The sequence below is a fragment of the Mercenaria mercenaria genome, chromosome 12 (genome assembly GCF_021730395.1).
Source record: "Mercenaria mercenaria strain notata chromosome 12, MADL_Memer_1, whole genome shotgun sequence".
Lineage (NCBI taxonomy): Eukaryota > Metazoa > Mollusca > Bivalvia > Venerida > Veneridae > Mercenaria > Mercenaria mercenaria.
In genome coordinates, this window is record NC_069372.1 from 22,861,083 (window position 1) to 22,881,826 (window position 20,744).

Sequence of the window (20,744 nt, forward strand, 5' to 3'; positions counted from 1 at the left end):
ACAAGTTCATTATAGAAATTTAGCAGGGTAAGGGTTGATATTGACTGACCTCTTATTCCCTAAAAAAAACTATCTTAAGGGACTTCTGTTTTCCAAGCACCCTTTCCCCTACCACAAATATAATTGCTCTGCACCAGTGAACACCTCTTTCCCAAAAATGAATTCCAAAAATTGTTATTTTGGTAAGAAAATGTTAATATTAATTCTCTAAAATTAATGGATTATAGCTGCTAGTTTATATGGACTTTATTTGAAATAATAACAAATTAAAAAATCCTTTTTTTACTTGCATCCCTAAATAGACTCTGTCTTTCTGCAAAATGCAATATTGCTTCAAGAACTCTTTATTTGGGGATGTAAAGTACATGAGTATTATATTCTTTAATTATATAATTATAAACTACAATTAAGATCTTAATTTTGTCAATATTTTATACTTTGATACATAAAGATAAAAAATACTACAGGGATAAATACTAAGTTTCAGTTATACTAACCCCCCCCCACCCCTGTACCTCCCAATTCCACATTACTTTGATTAACTTCCATTCTCTTGTTTTGTTTTTCCACAGATCAAGTAAGGAATTATAACAGTCATGGGTGGTATCACTGAAACAAGCTAGATACAAGCAAAGATACCGAAAGTGAACTTATTTAAACAAATCTAATGGCAAAAAGTGCTATGCCAGTCAGTAACTTAGAGACAATCACCGATTCAGAAATGCACGATTCTTCTTAAATCAACTAAAGATAACAGGATATATAAATCACGATCATAACACATCAGCATTCTTCCGAAGTCAAGAAGCAGAATTCGGTAATAATCACTCAGGCTCCAAACGTCTATATGTCTTCAAAATTATTCTGGAGAAAAATTATATCTTAATAATTAACATTACAGTCTGAAATTGCGTAAAATCGTCAACCCTGCAGACAAAATGGAAAAGGGACGCCAAATTTATGTTAAGTCATTACAATAATTCCTATTAATGCTAGTGATTTAATATAAATCATACGCTCTGCAATTAAGTCCGCATATTTTTTTCCTCATATATTTTTTATCTTTTTGCCTTTTCATAAATCATTAATTATCGCTCACTCAGTTTTTATTTTTTTCCTTAAACCACTTATGGTTATTGTTTTCCTTCAATAACCTTCATGAAACATAAAATTATAATTGTTACCAGACTCTCTTACTCAACAAATAAACTGAGCTAGAAAATACTTAAAATAATACAGAACTTTGATTAATTGTTTGGCATTAAATAAAAAAATATAACATTTATCAGAAAAAAATAGTATGTCCCCACATAAAGTTACCAATATTAACAGTTAATTCAGCCTGCTAAATTTCTAAAATGGACTGGTCCATCATTCAATATGGGCAGTACCATTTATTATTCGAAGGGGTGTTCACTGAAAATTTACAGACTGAATAGCGAACAGTACAGACCATCTTGGTCTGCACTGGTCACAAAGGCAGAATCACTTATCGCCAGCAGGCTAAGGGTTAAAGTATGTGCAGATCATAAATACATTGCATGTTTGTCCATAAAAGTAGCTTTAAAACACCAGAATAATGATGGATAAACTGACATATATGCTGGAGTACACAAATATACTTATAGCTCACACTGAGCCTTTGGCTCCAGTGGACTAAAATTTAACATGAAAATATAAAAGCAAATACAAAAATAAAATACATACGAACTAATGAACATCAGTTTTCCATGAAGGTCGGCTGACTGCTGTATCAAAGATTAAGCTCATTGATATTTGTAAAGTTAATGCACTTCATACGAATATTGATAGATATGATATAATTTTATCAATACAATCATGTAAATAATCAGAAGAAGTTAATCAACAAGACATCTCTCTATTTAATTTATTTATCTACTTTAATCTTTGATCGGATTTAAGCATCCTTCAAAGTCTTTCAAAGTTCATCTCTAATCATGTAACTAAAATGTTCGGATGAGGGGCGCAACCGGAATTTCGGTGATTGCCAATCAATTATTACTAACCGAATGCTTTTGATACCATAACTACATTGCTACTGAGTCCGGATTAATTCCGTAATATAAACAAACACATGGATAAACTTGATTCTACAGTCAAACATTTTTATCGGAATTTTGCCAGATTATTCGAATTAGCGTCAGCAATGATCCACTTTCACTCAAAATAAAAAGGATTTAAAATTGATGACACCCGTGTAAACATCAGAATAAGCGATTTGCTAAGTACGAAAAGAATCAGTCACTTCGTATCAGAGATTAACCCTTGATCTGATCCTTAAATCGGTCCATGAAAATCTTTTGATTTGTGGAATTTTTAAGTGCAGACATTAAAACATGCTGATAAACTTAATTGATCAAGTATATATATTCATAGGAATGTTGCTTTTTAAAAGTTCCCTATCACTTTTCCTCTATACGTTCGTCTTCAACATGGTGAATAATAGTTTGTCTCATTTTCATGTCAAAATTTTGACTAAAATACAGAAGATAAGTTGTTGGCCTGACTCAGCAGAAACCGACACTTCTTCCTGTCCAAGAAATATCAGAGACTCCCTACAAATTCGGAGCTAATTTAACGTTTTTAGTTTTGTAAAACACAACTGGTGTTCTTGTAGATCAGACACTTTTTTTTTATATATATTTCAACATTAATATTAAAATGATTATCTATATATTTTAATTAAACATTAAAAAAATCCACTTAATGTTGAATGAAGTAACAAAATATTTCTAATTACAATACCTTATGTCGGATAATTCTGGTGGTATGCCACAAATATCCATAAATTTAATTTTTCAGAAAAAAAGGACATTCATAGTTATTTTACCAAGATCAACTTGGTTATTTTATGATCTATACTTCATGGCAAAGTGTCATCTCATTCACATAAAAGAATAATCAAGAAGGCCTATCAATGATGTAATGAGGCTTGAACACGCTCAAATCAAACACAGTTTTAATCAAACAACAGTAAAATGATGGTCCTGATGCAGTCAGGTATAAAACGCTGTACCATCAGTTGTCACTTATTGAGCGTATTAATCTAAAGACAAGTTTTATCAATTGTAGCAGTATTTTTACGATTATTGCAGTAAGTTTGATTTGAATGACGATGCAAATCCAATTTCACGCTTCATTTGTCCGCGAAGCGTGAAATTTCAGGGTGTGATCAATTATACCAGCCAAATGTTCTGTATTTGTCCATTTTTTCATGAACGCTATTCGTGTTTGAAATTTCAAATCAGACAAATGCGCAGAATGTGTATCAAATACTTAGCTATGAAATATTAATTGATATGGGCGACTCTGAAAGATGGTTAAAAAAATATTAAGACCAAATACATCGTAGCCTGCTTCAAATACTAATTTAAAATTCCCGATCAGGCATCTACTATATTACTAATCATACGCATGGATTTTAAAGACAAGACTGATAGTATGTCAAAATGATAACAGATCATCGACAGATAATACCTGGATCAAAACAACACCTTATCTGCCCCAGTTCAAATTTAATATATAACTTGTAACATGTAAGGGATTTCATGCAGTAACGTTGAAGTTTTACAGCCTATCAAAACGAAATGGAAAACGATCCCTTACACTCTACCCCTTAACAGTTGCCACATTATACTACTCCCCAATTTTACTACGTCATTACAAACAAAATTGTTGCAATGCTCAAACAAATAGTTACCAGCAACACTCAAATACTGTACCGGTAATAAGACAAAATATAACTGTAGGACAACCAAAAAAAATTTGGCACTTTTTTTTACCGAACTATTTTTGCATTACACAGTCCTACCACAATTAGTGACAAAATCCTGAGCTCTTTTGGATTCTCTCTGCACAGCTGTTCTAGTCTTTGGGTTTGGAAAGTGTACCGAACTACCTGCCTATAAGACTTGATAAATACGTTCAAATTTGATAAATCCAGCCACGATTCACTGACTTTGCCAATAACAAATCGCAGGTTTGATTTTGAAGATACATTTGAAAAATGATGGATGCAGAGACGTTAATCAATATTCAGTAAATTGCTTACTTGCAATACTAAAATACATCAAAATGACAGTACATAAAAAGGCAGACTGAGAAAATGTGATCAATGATAGGAGGAAGACACCTAGCGATCCATTTTCTACCGTAGTTTACCGAGTAATAAATATCACCCGCATTAATTTATGAATGATAAAAAAGTTGATAATTTCTTACAGTTTGATTAAAAATACACTTCACCGGTCTGCATGCATCATGCACAATGTTACCGTATCATTTTGAAACGATCTTTTTTTTTTTATATAATATATAAAACTACGAACGAAAGTTATTCCCTGACAGACCTCTTCTATCAAAGACAAAAAGCTTTTTCTTTTTATAAAGTTACAAAAATTTTTGCTCTCAGTCCTAAAATTCCATTCCTGAATGCATTTCAGACAGTTTCCTTCTAAAACGCAGTGACCTAATATTCTATAAACATTCTTATTGTAATTGATAAGTACAATAAAGTGTTAAATGCAACAGGCAAAAACTTCACCGAAACTGGAGCCAAATAAAAACGGTATCACTCTCCGGCATAAACCCAATGGAGCAAGAAGGTACTGATACTATCTCATCTTTTTCTGCATAATTTAAGCTTTAAATTTTAATGTGATTGAATTACAAGAAATAAAATATCCCTATTTATATTGTATACATATTTCATTAAATATAAAATATATCGCCAATACTGATACCATCAGGACGTGAGTAGATTTTATATGTTTTTCATTGAGCTGGGATGAATTCTATAGTTGACACTTGATATCCAGTTTTCAATAAATATAGTTAAGTTCTATAAGTTATCAGAATGATAATATTTCAGTGAATATCTTAACAAGAGGGCAATGATGGCCCTTTACTGCTCACCTGAGAACCACTGCTCTTAATCATGTAATGATAAATGCAAGAACAAGGTCAAGGACATTTACGTTATATATCAACATGGTATTTTTTTTAACATATCAATAATTCTTAACCTAATGATCTGGTTTTACCCATTACTGAACTTGACTGTGATCTTAAGGACTAAATATAAATAAGAATAGATTTGGTGAAGAAATGAACGTGCTATAGGTAAAATTAATGTTAGGCAATGTCAAGGTCAAAGTTCATTTTGGAACACAAAACTATGCATGTGGTCCAAATTTGAAGCCTGTACCTTCAAAAATGTGAAAGTAGGTCACTAGGTCAAAGTTTATTTCAGTACACAAACCTATGCATGTGGTCCAAATTTGAAGGCTGTAGTTACAGAAATGTGAAAGTAGGTCACTAGGTCAAGATAAGGTCAGCTCATGTCAAGGTTCATCTAGCCACTCAAAACTATACATGTGGTCCAAATGTTGTAGGTTATGGACAAGAAGATTTTTAAAGTTTTTCTCTATATAAGCCTATGTAAACCATGTGACCCCCAGGGCGGGACCATATTTTACCCTAGGGGAATAATTTGAACAATCTTAGTAGAGGACCATTAGATGATGTCACACACAAAATATCAAAGCCCTAGGCCCTGTGGTTTTGGACAAGAATATTTTCAACGATTTTCCCTTTATAAGTCTACATAAACCATGTGACCACCTGGGCTCTACGCCTTGCGGTTTTGGACAAAAAGATTTTTAAAGTTTTTCCTTTCGGTTGCCATGGCAACCAGAGTTCTGCATGGAATTCAATTCTTTGAAAAATTTTGAAAGGGCCCCCCCAAGGATCATTCCTGTGAAGTTTGGTGTAATTCTGCCCAGTGGTTTTCAAGATTTTTTTAGAAATTGTTGACAGACGCATGACCCACAACGGATGACTGGTGATGGACGCAGACATTGAGCGGTCACAAAAGCTCACCATGAGCCTTTGGCTCAGGTGATCTAAAAACTTGGGAGATCCAGCTGGTTATCGAACTTAGCTGAGACAGTATGCCAGTAAACACTGTGACCAAGTTTGGTGAACACTGGATAAGAACTCCTCCAGTTAGAGAGTGGAAAAACTGTCAATTTTCACAATTTTGAGTAATCTGACAGCCATAACTTCAGAGACTTGGGAGATCGAATCTGACCTGAGAAATTAAGCCTATAGTGTGACCAAGTTTGGTGAACGCTGGATAAAAATTGCTCAAGGCAGCCATCCAGCTGGCTTACGGAAGGTCGGTGGTTCTACCCAGGTGCCCGCTCGTGATGAAATAATGCACGGAGGGGCACCTGGGGTCTTCCTCCACCATCAAAGCTGGAAAGTTGCCATATGACCTACAATGTGTCGGTGCGACGTTAAACCCAACCAAAAAAAAAAAAAAAAATTGCTCATGTTAAAGAGTAGACAACTTTTGCGGATGCCATCAGCCACCTGCTTGCCCGCCGCCACAGGTGATCACATAATACTTTCCCTTTCCTGGGCGTACAAAAACTATTAAAAAAACGTATTTCCTTTTATTTTCATAATATATAACATTAAACTTGGTATTATTTATGACTAAAAATTTAAATTGACAAAACATAGATAATAGATCTGATTTTGGATGATTATTCACCAATTAATCACATTAATAGCATTATAATATCAATCAATAATCATTAGGGAGGGTCGTCCTGATTTCAAATTCACCTGCAAAACTTACAAATGATAACATGCATTATTTTTATATTCGTAAATTTTGATGCATCTACCATTTTACAATACTTAATTATTGATAAGTGTTTTTTCAAGATCTTTCATCTTTTGTGTAATTAGCATAAAATAGCCAAATCAGAGAAGAAATTATGGTAAATATTCCATATGTCAATATAATCAATCATGTCTATAACTTTTATCATAATTTCAAATGTATGCGAATAGAATAAAGAATAGAAATCGGCTCCTTTGTTTGAATTAAGTTCATTTTTATTTCATTAAAGTTTTTAAAAAATTATTGCTGAATTGTTTTTTCCCCTGCTTTTTTAAAGTTAATGTACCAGGTACGATAGAATGACATATTTGTGTCATAAACAGACACAAAATGAATAAATATTTAACAAAACAGTATATCTTAATAACTGCAATCTTTTTATGTACCCTATGGTACCATAAACATAATTTAGCACTGTTTACCCCCAACAGAATGTAATAATATATAGACCAACACTAGTACCAAACTGCCACATCATCACCACAACAAATGATTTTTTTAAAAATACTTATTGAACTGACTTAATGTCAATTTTCTCGATTTTGACTTTGGAGGATGCAATGGACAAAGTTTAATGAAAATCAGTCAAGTGTTTCATGAGAAAAAATCATTTAAAGATATTTCTATTTTTAGCTCCAGTAGCCCCTTATATTATATCAGATTATACCAGATTAAGGAAATCAGAAGTAGTTGTTTAAAGGTAATTCTATTTTTAGCTCTTGTGGCCTCAAAAAGAAGTCAAGTGCCCCAATTTGAACAAAATGAAGAGACAACCTTAAAACAATGCTATAGACCTAGTTTGATGAAGATCCATCAAGCATTTAATCAGAAGAAATTGATTAAAGGTTTTTCTATGTTTACCTCTAGCGGTCCCAAAAGGGACCAAGTGCCCCAATTTGAATAATCTTCAGATAGGACCTTACAACAATGCTACAGAAGATCCATCAAGCAGTTAATGAAGAGAATTGTTAAAAGGTTTTTTCTATTTTTAGCTTCACTGGCCCTTAAAGGGGCCATGCAATTACCTACATTTGAATAAAACTGGGAGAGGACATTTCAATGAATCAGATTAGTTTTATTTAATATATAGTTTTTAATGCCCTCAACCTCAATGCCTTTTAAAATGACTTAATACTATTTGAAATATTGCTTTTGTCTCATAATTATACAAACCTAACTTCATGCCTATTTCCATAAAATTAGCAATACTAAAATATTTTTTCCAAAACTGAAATCCTATTAAATCATCTGTATTAATTAAGTAATAACGTATGTTATTAGACATTATTGCAAACTAATGTTCAGCCTTGATTATGTAACAGTGGCAAACTGACATTAATGTTTTTTTATTTAATAACAAACTTAGTTCAGTTCTAGGTTACACCACTCAGTTCCCTGATCCAGGCAATTATGAGTCAGAAAGGCTGAACAATGGGGTATATTGTAACAAGAGATCACAGAGTGATCTTGGCGCCCACCAATGTGCCATTTTTGAGTGTTCCAAATTTCAAGACTTACTGACTAGCTCAAGGTCAAATTTCATTTCCGTACACAACACTTTGCATGTGGTCCAAATTCGAAAGCTGTAGCTTGAGAAATGTGAAAGTAGGTCACTAGATCAATTTCAAGGACGAAATGTGAAAGTAGGTCACTAGGTCAAAATCAAGGTCAAATAACACTTCAGAACACAAATTTATGCATGTGGTCCAAATTTAAAGCCTGTACCTTCAAAAATGTGGAAGTAGGTCACAAGGTCAAAATCAAGGTCAAATTTTATTTCGGAACACAGAACTATGCATGTGTTCCGAATTTGAAGCCTGTACCTTCAAAAATGTGAAAGTAGGTCACTAGGTCAATGTAAAGGTCAAAGTTTGTTTCGGTACACAAAACTATGCATGTGGTCCAAATCTGAAGGCTGTAGCTTGAGAAATGTGAAAGTAGGTCAGTAGGTCAAAATCAAGGTCAAATTCCAATTCAGAACACAAAACTATGCATGTGGTCCAAAATTGAAGCCTGTACCTTCAAAATGTGAAAGTAGGTCACTAGGTCAAAGTCAAGGTCAAAGTTTTTTTCAGTGCACAAAACTATGCAAGTGGTCCAAATTTGAAGGCTGTAGCTACAGAAATGTGAAAGTAGGTCACTAGGTCAAAATCAAGGTCAACTCATGTCAAGGTTCATCTTGCCACTCAAAACCATACATGTGGTCCAAATTTGAATGTTGTAGGTTATTGACAAGAAGATTTTAAAATCTTTTCCCTATATAAGTCTATATGAACCATGTGACCCCCCAGGGCGGGGCCATATTTGACCCTAGGGGGATAATTTGAACAAACTTGGTAGAGAACCACTAGATGATGCTACATTACAAATGCCAAAACCCTAGGCTTTGTGGTTTGGACAAGAAGATTTTCAACGTTTTTCCCTATGTAAGTCTATGTAAACCATGTGATCCCCGGGGCGGAGCCATATTTGACCCTAGGGGGATAATTTGAACAATCTTAGTAGAAGACCACTAGATGATGTCATATACAAAATATCAAAGCCCTAGGCCCTGTGGTTTTGAACAAGAGGTTTTTCAAAGTTTTTCCCTATATAAGTCTATATAAACCATGTGACCCCCGGGGTGGGACCATATTAGACCCCAAGGAAATATTTTGAATCATCTTGGTAGAGGACCACTAGATGATGCTTCATACCAAATATCAAAGCCCTAGGCTCTGTGGTTTTGGACAAGAAGATTTTCAAAGTTTTTCCCTATATAAATCTATGTAAATTATTGAAATAAACAAAGGGCCATAACTTACTAAAAAATTGTTGAACCAGTCTGATTTTCAGGGGGACACAACTAGGGTACCAATACATCATTCTGACAAAGTTTGGTCAAAATCCCCCAGGCAGTTTCTGAGGAGATGCGATAACGAGAAATTGTTAACGGACGGAAGGACGGACGGACTGACGGACGGACGGACGGACGGAAGGACGACGGACCACGGACGCAGAGTGATTTGAATAGCCCACCATCTGATGATGGTGGGCTAAAAACTGTTTAATACACTGTCAGATTCCATAATCTTAAAAAGAATTTTACATCACTTTCTCATATCAAACAGTAGCATCTTTTACAATGAAATTCTACCTATACACATGTACTAACTACCTGGTGCTATTTGGTCCCATTTTCATTTCTTGTAACCAGGTTCCAGGAAATAGGCAAAATAAGATGTAAAGGTTTAATGTGGGTCCTCAAAGAAAGTTGAAAAAACTTATTTCCTGCTGAGTCCATAGCACTTGCCATAGCAGACAGTCTATGCTGGAAGTAGCACCACCGACTCCCTTATTGATAAAAGGGTAAAAACCTCTCCCAGACAAAGCTCTGGGTAAAAACCTCTCCCATACAAAGCTCTGGGTAAAAACCTCTCCCAGACAAAGATCTGGGTAAAAACCTCTCCCAGACAAAGATCCTTCAACTGAATTTGGGTAAAAACCACTCCATTTATTTTTATAGAACAAAAGCCAAATATTTACAAATATTTCTTTACCTAGAGATTTTCGATAAAATATTAACCCTTAGCCTGCTGCAGGCGAATTTAACAGCCTTTGCAAACAGCTTGGAACCAGATCAGACGCCGATTAAATCGGCGTCTGATCAGGTTCCAAGCTGTTTGCTACTCTGACAATATTTCTTCCAATTTTGGAGCAAATTGAATGAACTTTACAATTTTAGCAGACGACATTTCCAGCAGACGACAATTTATCTAGCATGCTAAAGGTTAAATTCATTACACCTGTAGGTATTTTTCTAACACAAGTAAGATTGACGTTTCTTTTTTGTACCAATGTATGTATGACATTGTAAGTGTGTGTGCTGTATGTGCAGTCCAAATATGGAGCAAATGAAATACGAAAAATGTTTTCTTTAATTACCTCCCTTTAAATGATGCTTGTTTCCAAAAACGATGCAAAACACAAAAACCTCTCAGCTAAAGAAATAGTTTCTGGCAGGGTAATATACTAAAAGATGTATCAATGTTCATCTAATGTTGATTACCTATGGATAACGGGTGAGTCAATACATTTCTGTAATTCCAGGTACACATTGAACCAATAGAAATAAAACAGTTACTGATTGATTGTATATAATCATCTCACAAAGGTAACGCCAGGTACACTATGACAGCATTAGCTAATTTCAATAAAATCTACATGAAGATCCTTTGGAAGCACAGAACGCTGTAACCAAGTAAAACAATAGCAGACTCGGTTTGACCGAGTCTGTTCATGTGAGGTAATGGAATGTGCAACATCCCTCACGTCCCCCTAGAATCAGCTTAAATGAAATTCTACTACAGTAAAATTTAAATGGACTCCATGGTCCCAAAGGACCAGCAAATATAACATCAATGAGCCTAAGCACTGGAAGACTTTTTACAGCCACCCCACAGCACTCAAAGACTTGCTCTTGTGATATAAAAATAGTAAAATCAAATGGACTCAAGGATCCCAAAGGACCAGAAAATATAACAACACTGAGTCTAACTCTAAGTATGGGAAGACGACTTCCATTGTGATAGTTATTAAACCATATGACCACAAACACATTCCCAACCTTAGCCTTGATAAAGGCTATAAACACACCAAGTCTGGACAGAACAGGTACACCCAATCTGAAGATAATAAGGAGAAACTATTTATCCATTTTTTGTAACAAAGATTTTGGCCCAATAGCATCAAGAATAGAAACCATACTTGTATTTTCTAGTGACCTTGACTTTTGCAGCCCCTAGTACAATCCTAAAATTTGTCTTGATAAAAACTATCTACATATCAAGTTTGGTGAAAATAGGTGTACCCAAACTAATGAAAACAAGTGGATACAGTTTTTCTATTTTTAGTAACTGTCACCTTAACCTTGATCCTAAGCAGACCAAATCGCAATCCCAAGTGTCAACTCTTCCTAAATTAAAGGTCCATTACTAAGGCAAAGTGAGTTGGCAATTTTTTTCATAGCCAGTGCATAGACTTCTGCAAGACACTAAATAATGAAGACTGGCAGGTCAAAATTTACAGAAGGTCTTTGGAACTCAAAGAAATGTATGTGTATTATGTTGAAATTTCAATGAATCGACAGAATGACCCCCCAGGTCTTTTTAACTTTCTTCATACTTCATAGAAAAATAATTGTACATATACTGCGATTTATTTCGAATTTCTACATACCAACTTTCATTTTCCAATAAAATGAAATAGTTTCTGTGCTTTTTAAAAGAAATTAAAATGTTCACTTTCCTTAGTATTGGACCTTTAACTACACTCCAAGTTTCACCAATAGATCTATATTAGTAGTTATTCAGTGGAAACCACTTTCTATTTTTAGTAACAGTGACATTGACCTTGACCTGAATGAGCAAAATAAATCCCAAACTTTGTTTCTATAAAATCTACACACACACCAAGTCTGGTCACCACAAATGATTTTTTTTTTAAAAACCTGGTTATTATATTACAGGCAGATACTGAAAGTATTAGTTCCATTTTCATTTTTCAAGGATTAATCCCAATTTCAGGGGATTTTCAGTGATACTAATAATAAACATGATAAAATCTGGCTTGACATTAAAATTGTTACAAACAGCTACGTAAGATTCAACCCAAGCAAAAATATAATAGGATTCGCCCTAAACATTCATTATTTTCATATTTTCTGCATGAATATCAACTCCTATAATATCAGGTCAAATCACAACCAGACACCTATAAAACCATTTAAATGGCCGACCTGATGAAATCAATACATTTCATCTAGAGGGAAACTTATTGTTAAGCCATACAACAATTGAAACCTAAAGCATCATTACAGCTTACTTCACTGGCCAGCCTTATCAACTATTCTTTAATTTCAATACACACCCTTCATTTTACCAATACACATAAAACGGTTGCTAAGGTAACCAAATATCTGGATTGAAATCAATAGATCAATATTTACAATTCAGCCTTTTATCGCCATACTTGTACCCTAAGGTATTGTTAAGTACTGTACATAAAATTGGAGAGAAAAAAAAAAACAATCCTAAATTTGCAAACATGCATTAAAAAAAAAATTGTCTTGGTTTCAAAATCAATACTACAAATTGATATCCTAAAATGTGGGGAAAGAAAATTTAGATCAAATCAGCAGAAGTATTGGTAAACTTAATTTTGATATGCTTGCATCAAAATAAGCCTCTGGGCTGTAATTTAAAACTGATAATGCAAAAACATGAAATCAAAGATTTCAATTTTATAATCAAAACTGCAACTGTTGATACTGGCAAGTATGTTTTATGTTTGAAAAGTGCTTACTTTTACAAATACTAGTGTCTCATTACATAAAAATACATGTATCATATTTTAAAGGATGAGCTTGAGAACACAAACTTATAATTCCTTTAACATCTTAAAATTTTCTAAAATATGCATTCTCTGAACATTTACTGAACATACTATGTTCTCTCTGAACATTAACTGAACATGTAATGTTCAACATAATTATGTTGTCTTTTTGTGAACATTTACTGAACATTTTCTCTGAGCAATTACTGAACATATTTATACTTTTCTGAACATTTACTGAACACATTATGCTTTCTCTAAACAAAAACTGAACACATTTACATTTTCTCTGAACATTTACTGAGCATATTAACTTTTTTTCTGAACATAACTGAACATATTAACATTTTTTTCTTCACATTACTGAACATATTAATATTTTCCTGAACATTACTGAACATATTAATATTTTCGCTGAACATTACTGAACATATTAATTTTTTCCCTGAACATATTAATATTTTCCCTGAACATTACTGAACATATTAATATTTTCTCTGAACATTACAGAACATATCAATATTTTCTCTGACCATTACTGAACATATTAATATTTTCTCTGAATCATAATGACGAAAGACATCTAATTTTTACGAGAGGAAAGAAAAACAGGATGTTAAAGTTTTGACAATATCTTTATAAACCTTGGGAAAATGCAAAGTTTGCTTGTGAATTTAATCAGCCTGTCCCAAAAAATTGTGCCATCTCCAGAGACAACCTGACTGTGTAAAGATTAGATGGAATATCGATTTCCTACAAAATTTCTGATTTTGCCGATTTATGATGCACCCCTGAGGGACACAGATTATCATGGAAACTGTCACCAATGTCGCCTTCGATGACTTTTCTATAAATCTTTAACAAAAATCGATACAGCACTTCATCAATATGTCATTGCCGCAGCATATTTAAGAGTTTATTTAGATCAGCTTTCCAATATTTGGCAGTGAAAATCATATGGAGAGTTTCAACTTCAGTTAGGCAAAGACTGTTTTAAGCAAAAGTTACGTTAATGTTAAATATACAAGAAGAATGAGACCCCTATTTATGCTCTCTTGTAATCAATGAAATACGACTAAGACATCAAATTAGATAAAACAAAATACAAATAAGCCATTCACATCAGTACTGAAAAAAAAAAAAACATGGATGGATTTCTTGATGTTTCTTTTTCACGACGTATTGTATTTTCAGACAAGAATGCAAACATTTGAATGTAGATAATATATGTTACCAAGTTACCGATCAATGTACTAAAGTTTGTAACTGAACACCTCAGGTCACCGAACAAATCACAATGGAAAATCTATTGGTATTCCACATCACATGATGCGACTATTAAGTTAAAAGTACCTACCAGGTTTGCATACTAACAATGAGATAATCAACGACAAAACATTCAACTTCACAAATTGAAGACATGGTTGACGATATCGTTTGCTTTTTATATTGCGATCATTTGATTACAGTTAACATGCAAGCTGCAGCTGACTATGAGACAACGACGTGTTTCAAGAGAAACGAGGATGAGAAAGAGAGAGGTGGTTTTTTAATAATATATAACCATCCCAGTGTATATTTTAACACTTTTCTTTATGAAAGGGCCCTTCACTAGATTTCAGCAAGGCTTCAATGGATGAAAGAGACCTTTTCTAGTAAGACCAAATTTGCTGCAGTAATTTACAACCAACAATTTAAGATTTTCCTCAGATAGACCGAAGCTTAAACTGCCTAAGACAGGTATGCGGGCGTCAACTGACCTGAAGCCTAAACTGCCTAAGACAGGTATGGGAACTGGAAACATCAACTGACCTGAAACCTAAACTGCCTAAGAGTTAGGCTAAGACAGGTATGGAATTGGAATTGGCCACATCAACTGACTTGAAAGCTAAACTGCCTAAGACAGGTATGGGAACTGTGGACACCAAATGACCTGAAACCTAAACAGCCAAAACAGGTATGGGAATCGAGGACATCAATTTGACCTGAAATATAAACAGCCTAATTATAGTAAAACAGGTATGGGTAATGGGGACATCAACTGACCTGAAACCTAAAGAGCCTAAACCAGGTAATGGAATTGGGGACATCAAATGACCTGAAGCCTTAACTGCCTTAGACAGGTATGGGAATTGGGGACATCAACTGACCTGAAACTAAACTGCCTAAGACATGTAAATGGAACTGTAAACATCAACTGACCTGAAACTTTTATAGACTAGGACAGGTACGGATTTGGAATTGGGAACATCACCTGACCTTAAACCTAAACAGCCTAAGACAGGTATGGATGGGAACAGGGGACATGTATTTATCTGAGACCTAAACAGCCCAAGACAAGTTTGAGATAGGTATTGGGGACATCAATTCACCTGAAACCTAAACAGCCTTAAAACAAGTATGGGATCAGAATTGTGGACATCAATTAACATGAAACCTAAACAGCCTATTAAAGACAGATATTGGATGGGAATTGGGGACATCAATTGACCAGAAACATAATCTGCTTAAGATAGGTATGAGATAATGAGATAGGAATTGGGGATTTCAACTGTAAGTATGTGTGCTACTGAAAGTTTGTTCTGGTGTTATTAACATACAGAGTATGTCTGTACACAGACTGAAGAGAATAAAAAATGCTTTATGTACTTAGGAATTAATATTGTCATGCAATAATGCTATAAAATGGAATATCAGGCTAGCATGATTTTTAACACTTGATGATGTGGTCCAATGGTAACATTGTCTCACTACATAACCAGGGATCAGGAGTTCCAGCCCCCACTCCTCCAACTCAAATTACTAACATTGGAATAAAAGTCCAGTGTATGGGTGCTTTACACCTGCTAAAGAACCAGGGAAGCTTCAAGAATGATGAAACAATGAGTTGTCTGTGACAATGGGATATGCATAAATAAGTTTAAAATAACAAATCATGATTTAAATATAAATTTACTGAAAACTCATTAGATTCAATGAATTATTAATCGCAATATTTGCATATAGTGAGTTTGCTAGCAAAAAGTATATGCCATATATTCAACCAAAAGCAGCATTCAGAGTTTTAAGCCAGTACAATTATGATTATAATATTATCTAATAAATAATTCTGTTTTGTTTTTTTAATCAAAAATTAAATGACTGAGGCCAAATAGGGGGAGCTCTCTCTCTACTTACTAAGTAAACAATGCCAGGATACTTTTACTTTGTAATTCATTTGAATGTTTACCAGCAAAACTTGGAAAAAACTTTTAAATCATTAAAATTAAATGTTAAAAATTCTCCAATGTACTTGATTTGTTCATACTTTTTACACAATTTTGACGATTTACCTAAAATAAATTCCCAATCTGAGCAGGGGCTTTTAAAAACAATAACAACAACAAAAACTAGAAAGGCCCTAAATTTTCTCAAAACCATAATTAAGAAAAATGTTCATCACTGAAACCTATTTTAAATATAAAAAAAAATCATACAATATATTGAATATCAATTGTCAAGAACTGCATCAATATAAATATAATATTGATCTTTTCTACCAATACAAATGAAAATGACTTCTGGCAACTTAAATCATCAACTTAATGTGAATGCAATCAAGAATAAAAGTAGGCTGAGTCTACTAATGTGGTGTGAAGGTAAAAAATGAGAAGAAAACCGTATATAAAATGTCAATGAGAAAATTCCTACGTTATTAAAAAATCTTACCTCGATATAACTTCAAACTCTTTATTACAAGTACACAGATTAATGCACAGGACTATGAGCAAATGATAATTCTAAAATATTTCTGTTGTTTTGCCTGTATTGTCTGATTGGGAATTCAAAAGAGCATCTATATCAAATATGACGCCCGTGAATTTTCTTTATCAGCGATCATGCAGTTACGTTGCAAGATTTAGATCACTATTATCAGAAATCATTGAACATATGACAGTTTTCCCTTCGATCAACTGAATTGTTATCTACCACTTGAACTCTATATTATATTGATAAAGGAATCAAAGACTTCTGAATGATGTGATGAAATTGGTTACGAGAAATTTTATCAAGCACTTCAAATATGACAAACAGTATGTACAGCATGTCGGGGACACAAAGCATGTGTATTTTGACCTTTTAATTCTGCTGGTAAAACCGGATGTTTATTTTACAAAAAAGTCACTGGAGCATAACATGTTCAAATAAATTATAAAGTGGTGTTTTTCAATAAAGTGACACTTGTATCGATATGACAACCATTTTGTTTAAGAGAAAACAATATTATTGATTGTTTTAAATAAGACGTTGGGTCATAAACAAACCTGTAGCTCTTGTAAATCGAATTTCTTCCAGAAATCACACATCGACTGCACACTGGCAGCCATTTTGAACTGGATTGCAGCTTGACAGATCACATGATCAATTTTCATAAAATACTCTTTAAATATTTCTATCAGAATATTAAATAAACACAACAAATGATATAGGAAAAGAACAAGAGACAAAATAATATTTTTTAAATCGTTTGTTTAAAATATAGGCTAACATTTTTGATAATATTCAATTATGTGAAGAAAATAATTTTGTATATCAGATTAAAACAAAAATGGCTGCTGTTGACAAATGGCGCACGAGTTTGAATGAAACTAGTTTTTGCAAGAGAATTCGTGAAAATAATGCAAGGGAGTCGCGGCAGAACACCCAGTTAGAGTCCAAAGGCCTGACTGCAGTAAACGACAACGACTTGTTCATATGGGACAACTCGTCAACTCATTTAATCAATTATAATTTGCAGAACTTGACAGAAATTTCGGATAGAAAGAGCAGGTTTCAGGTAAAACGAAAGTAGATTTGATACATGACAACGTTAAAGTTTAACTTGATCACAAAAAATTATAGCTACATGTTAAACTTTGGCACCTGACACAGACACTTGGGCTGTTGCCCGCGCCCCTCCTACCCCACAACTACTACACGCCAGGTTACACACCATCAATAATCCAGTAAAATACTGACTGAACGTTGGGGTTTGGTTAAACCTGGCTTCAAAAATTTAATTGTGTTATACCAAACCTTTGGCCGCAGTGACTCGTTAGCATGTGGAAAAGAGTCGCAACCCACATTGTTATAGCTTCCTGTGAATGTTGTCAAATCCATCATTGTGTGAAACATACTAACATTACTTTAAAGCTGAATTTTTGAGCTTGCTACTACACGGTAGTTGTAATCATCTGCAAAATGCAGACTGAAATTTAAAAATTAAAAAAAAAATACAAAAACGGACAACTGGAAAAAGACACCTTAAGTTAGTACTACATACTGTAACATATATACTTCACTCTTAGAACTACTAAATCCCTTTCTTTATGAAAATAACACATTTTTCCCACTTGTAACGGACCTGGTCCCATTCCTGGAAAAGAGGTTGACAGCCCTGCAAGTCTAAATCTAACATGGCAGGTTGACTTAAGATACATTTTGTTAAACTTATGCTTCTCCTTAATTAAGTTAACATTTTGCATCTTTTAAAGTAGGTTTCTTGGGAACTATTGGACAGATTGCTTTCAGAGACTACACATATCTACAGTATTATGAAAAGACTGCTGTTAACCACGTTCAGTAAATCTTACTTATATGTTAATCTTGTTTTCTCCAATATATATAGATATGAATTTACAGGTTTTGCAGTGTACAGACAGTCCCAAGTTCACTGTAGAATGGTTGGTATGGAACATCACAAAGACACACCTTACACTCTGGGGTCAACTTGGGGTCACAGTGTTAGAGCTGCCTCAGAAATGGGGAAAGTTTGCAGAGTTCCAAGGTGGTAAAGATGTTGTAGCTTGCAAGTAAGTAGTGTTAGCATGCATGTGATATTTTGGACACCATTAGTGTTTAACCCATACTCGTTTTACTGCTGGACACTGCTTCAGATTCAGTTCTCCCTGTGCCAAAACCCAGTATTACAAAATAGTAAAAATACAAGCTAAAATGGGTCATTAATGAATATATTATAAGTATGTAATAATTTACAGTACATGTAAAATTGTTACTGAATTTTCTTACCAAGGAAAGTGCATTAAGTGTTTATGTAGTCCCATGGTTTGAAGGGGATGGGATATACACTGTTGAGAAAATCATTGTGGGGCAAGAGAGAAGCATGAATCTGATATGGATTTTAAACTCAAAAGACGGTAATGTTTTCATGCAATGTAATAGTTTTATCTTGCTGCCTACCCAATTCTTTAGTTTTTTAGTGTGGACAATTTGAAGAGTAATAAAGCTATTGCACTCACCCATTTCACCTTTTCTGATGTGTTATTGTTAAGCATTTGTATGTAAGGCAGTATCCCTGTTACTACTAATTTGTGAATGGATGGAAACTGATTTGACATGGAAAACCCATGTTCCATAACTGCTTTTCTTTTTGACAAAGTTATGTCCCTTTTACAACTTTGCAGTTTTTTTGCAAGCAAGCTGATACTTCAGTAACAACTTTAGATGGGTTTTTTTTAAATAAGAGGGGAATGGACCTAGGCCTGTTATTTAGGGTACCTAGACATGCTGTTTTTTGGGGCAAAGGGAAATAAAATTTAAAGACAGAATCAATTGTGTCCAACATGGTAAGGGCTAATTTAAGAGGTGATGAAAAGTGTAAACTTGAAACTTATAAAAGCGATGAATTGCCTTAAAATTTTATACATTATCTAAGTGGCAAACGTTTTATTAGCTCACCTGTCACATAGTGACAAGGTGAGCTTTTGTGATCACCCTTCGTCCGTCATCAGTCCGTCTGTGCGTACGTCCGTCCGTCAACAATTTCTTGTCTGCACGATAGTGGTTTCATTTATGAGGCCATCCTTAAAAAATTGTTTGTTTGCGGTAACGCGACCGACTCACGAAAATCGCCGCGAGTCAAACAATTTTTTAACCCAAAACTCGGAATTCTTTTTTTATCGGTGCCATGTTTTTATTATTTCCTGTTTCGTTATTTCTTTTGTGTAACTATTTGTATTTGTATAAGTTTTCCTAGACAGTGTTCGTTGAGGTTCAACTACATGAATGATCGATATGACTGATAAGAAACAAAATATGTGAATGTTACGCTTTCTGTAGACCGCTAATTAACAAGTGACACAAATACGATAATAGGCTGCTCTTCTATGCATTGTTTATCAATTAACCTTTACACATTGATCAATAAATACCTTTGGCAATGTCAGACGGACATTACTGAACCAAATACAAACCGCGAGAAGCCCACGTGTCAGTCGGCGCGTGGCATGATTGACATCTGCCAGAAGCTGATTAATATACCAAGCTCCGCCTACTGCCATACTTCCGCTTATGGCGGCGAACAATATTCGAATTCACCGGGATTTTGATTGACAAGGGGCAGTTCTTTCGAACTCGGCCATAAAAGAAAATTTCCTCGGGTCAAGCCGACGCACGGGAAATTTTTTTGTGCGGGTCAAGTACGAGTTTTTCTCGATAAGTGCGAGTGAAAACCCAGAACCTCAGGTCTACCGAACGCCCTGCCGATTTCCTGATATACTACAAAAATTCATGCAAAAAGTTGTTTAAAAAATTCCACATGGACAAATCGTGGTACATAGTGTTATCTGTGCAATACTGCAGACGTATTTAACCGAGTTTTAGATTTGTAAAATAATGA

At 34.2% G+C, this 20,744-nt stretch overlaps 2 protein-coding genes across 5 annotated transcripts in view; one reads left to right on the plus strand and one right to left on the minus strand.

The window, feature by feature from the left end:
• Nucleotides 1–17,537, minus strand: part of LOC123535227 (homeobox protein cut-like 1) — a 127,669-nt gene extending 110,132 nt beyond the window's left edge. For all 4 annotated transcript variants that reach the window (XM_045317800.2, XM_045317797.2, XM_045317799.2 and 1 more), the window contains exon 1: nucleotides 17,392–17,537. In XM_045317800.2, coding sequence (XP_045173735.1) covers nucleotides 17,392–17,499 — 108 coding nt within the window. In that variant the 5' untranslated portion in view covers nucleotides 17,500–17,537. The remainder of the gene's footprint in view (nucleotides 1–17,391) is intronic.
• A 121-nt stretch (nucleotides 17,538–17,658) lies between these two features.
• The window catches only part of LOC123535228 (nucleoporin 88-like), a 39,704-nt gene continuing 36,618 nt past the window's right edge, over nucleotides 17,659–20,744 (plus strand). The window contains exons 1-2 of the mRNA XM_053519422.1: nucleotides 17,659–17,903; nucleotides 18,749–18,918. Of these exons, the coding sequence (XP_053375397.1) occupies nucleotides 17,676–17,903; nucleotides 18,749–18,918 (398 nt within the window). The 5' untranslated portion in view covers nucleotides 17,659–17,675. The remainder of the gene's footprint in view (nucleotides 17,904–18,748; nucleotides 18,919–20,744) is intronic.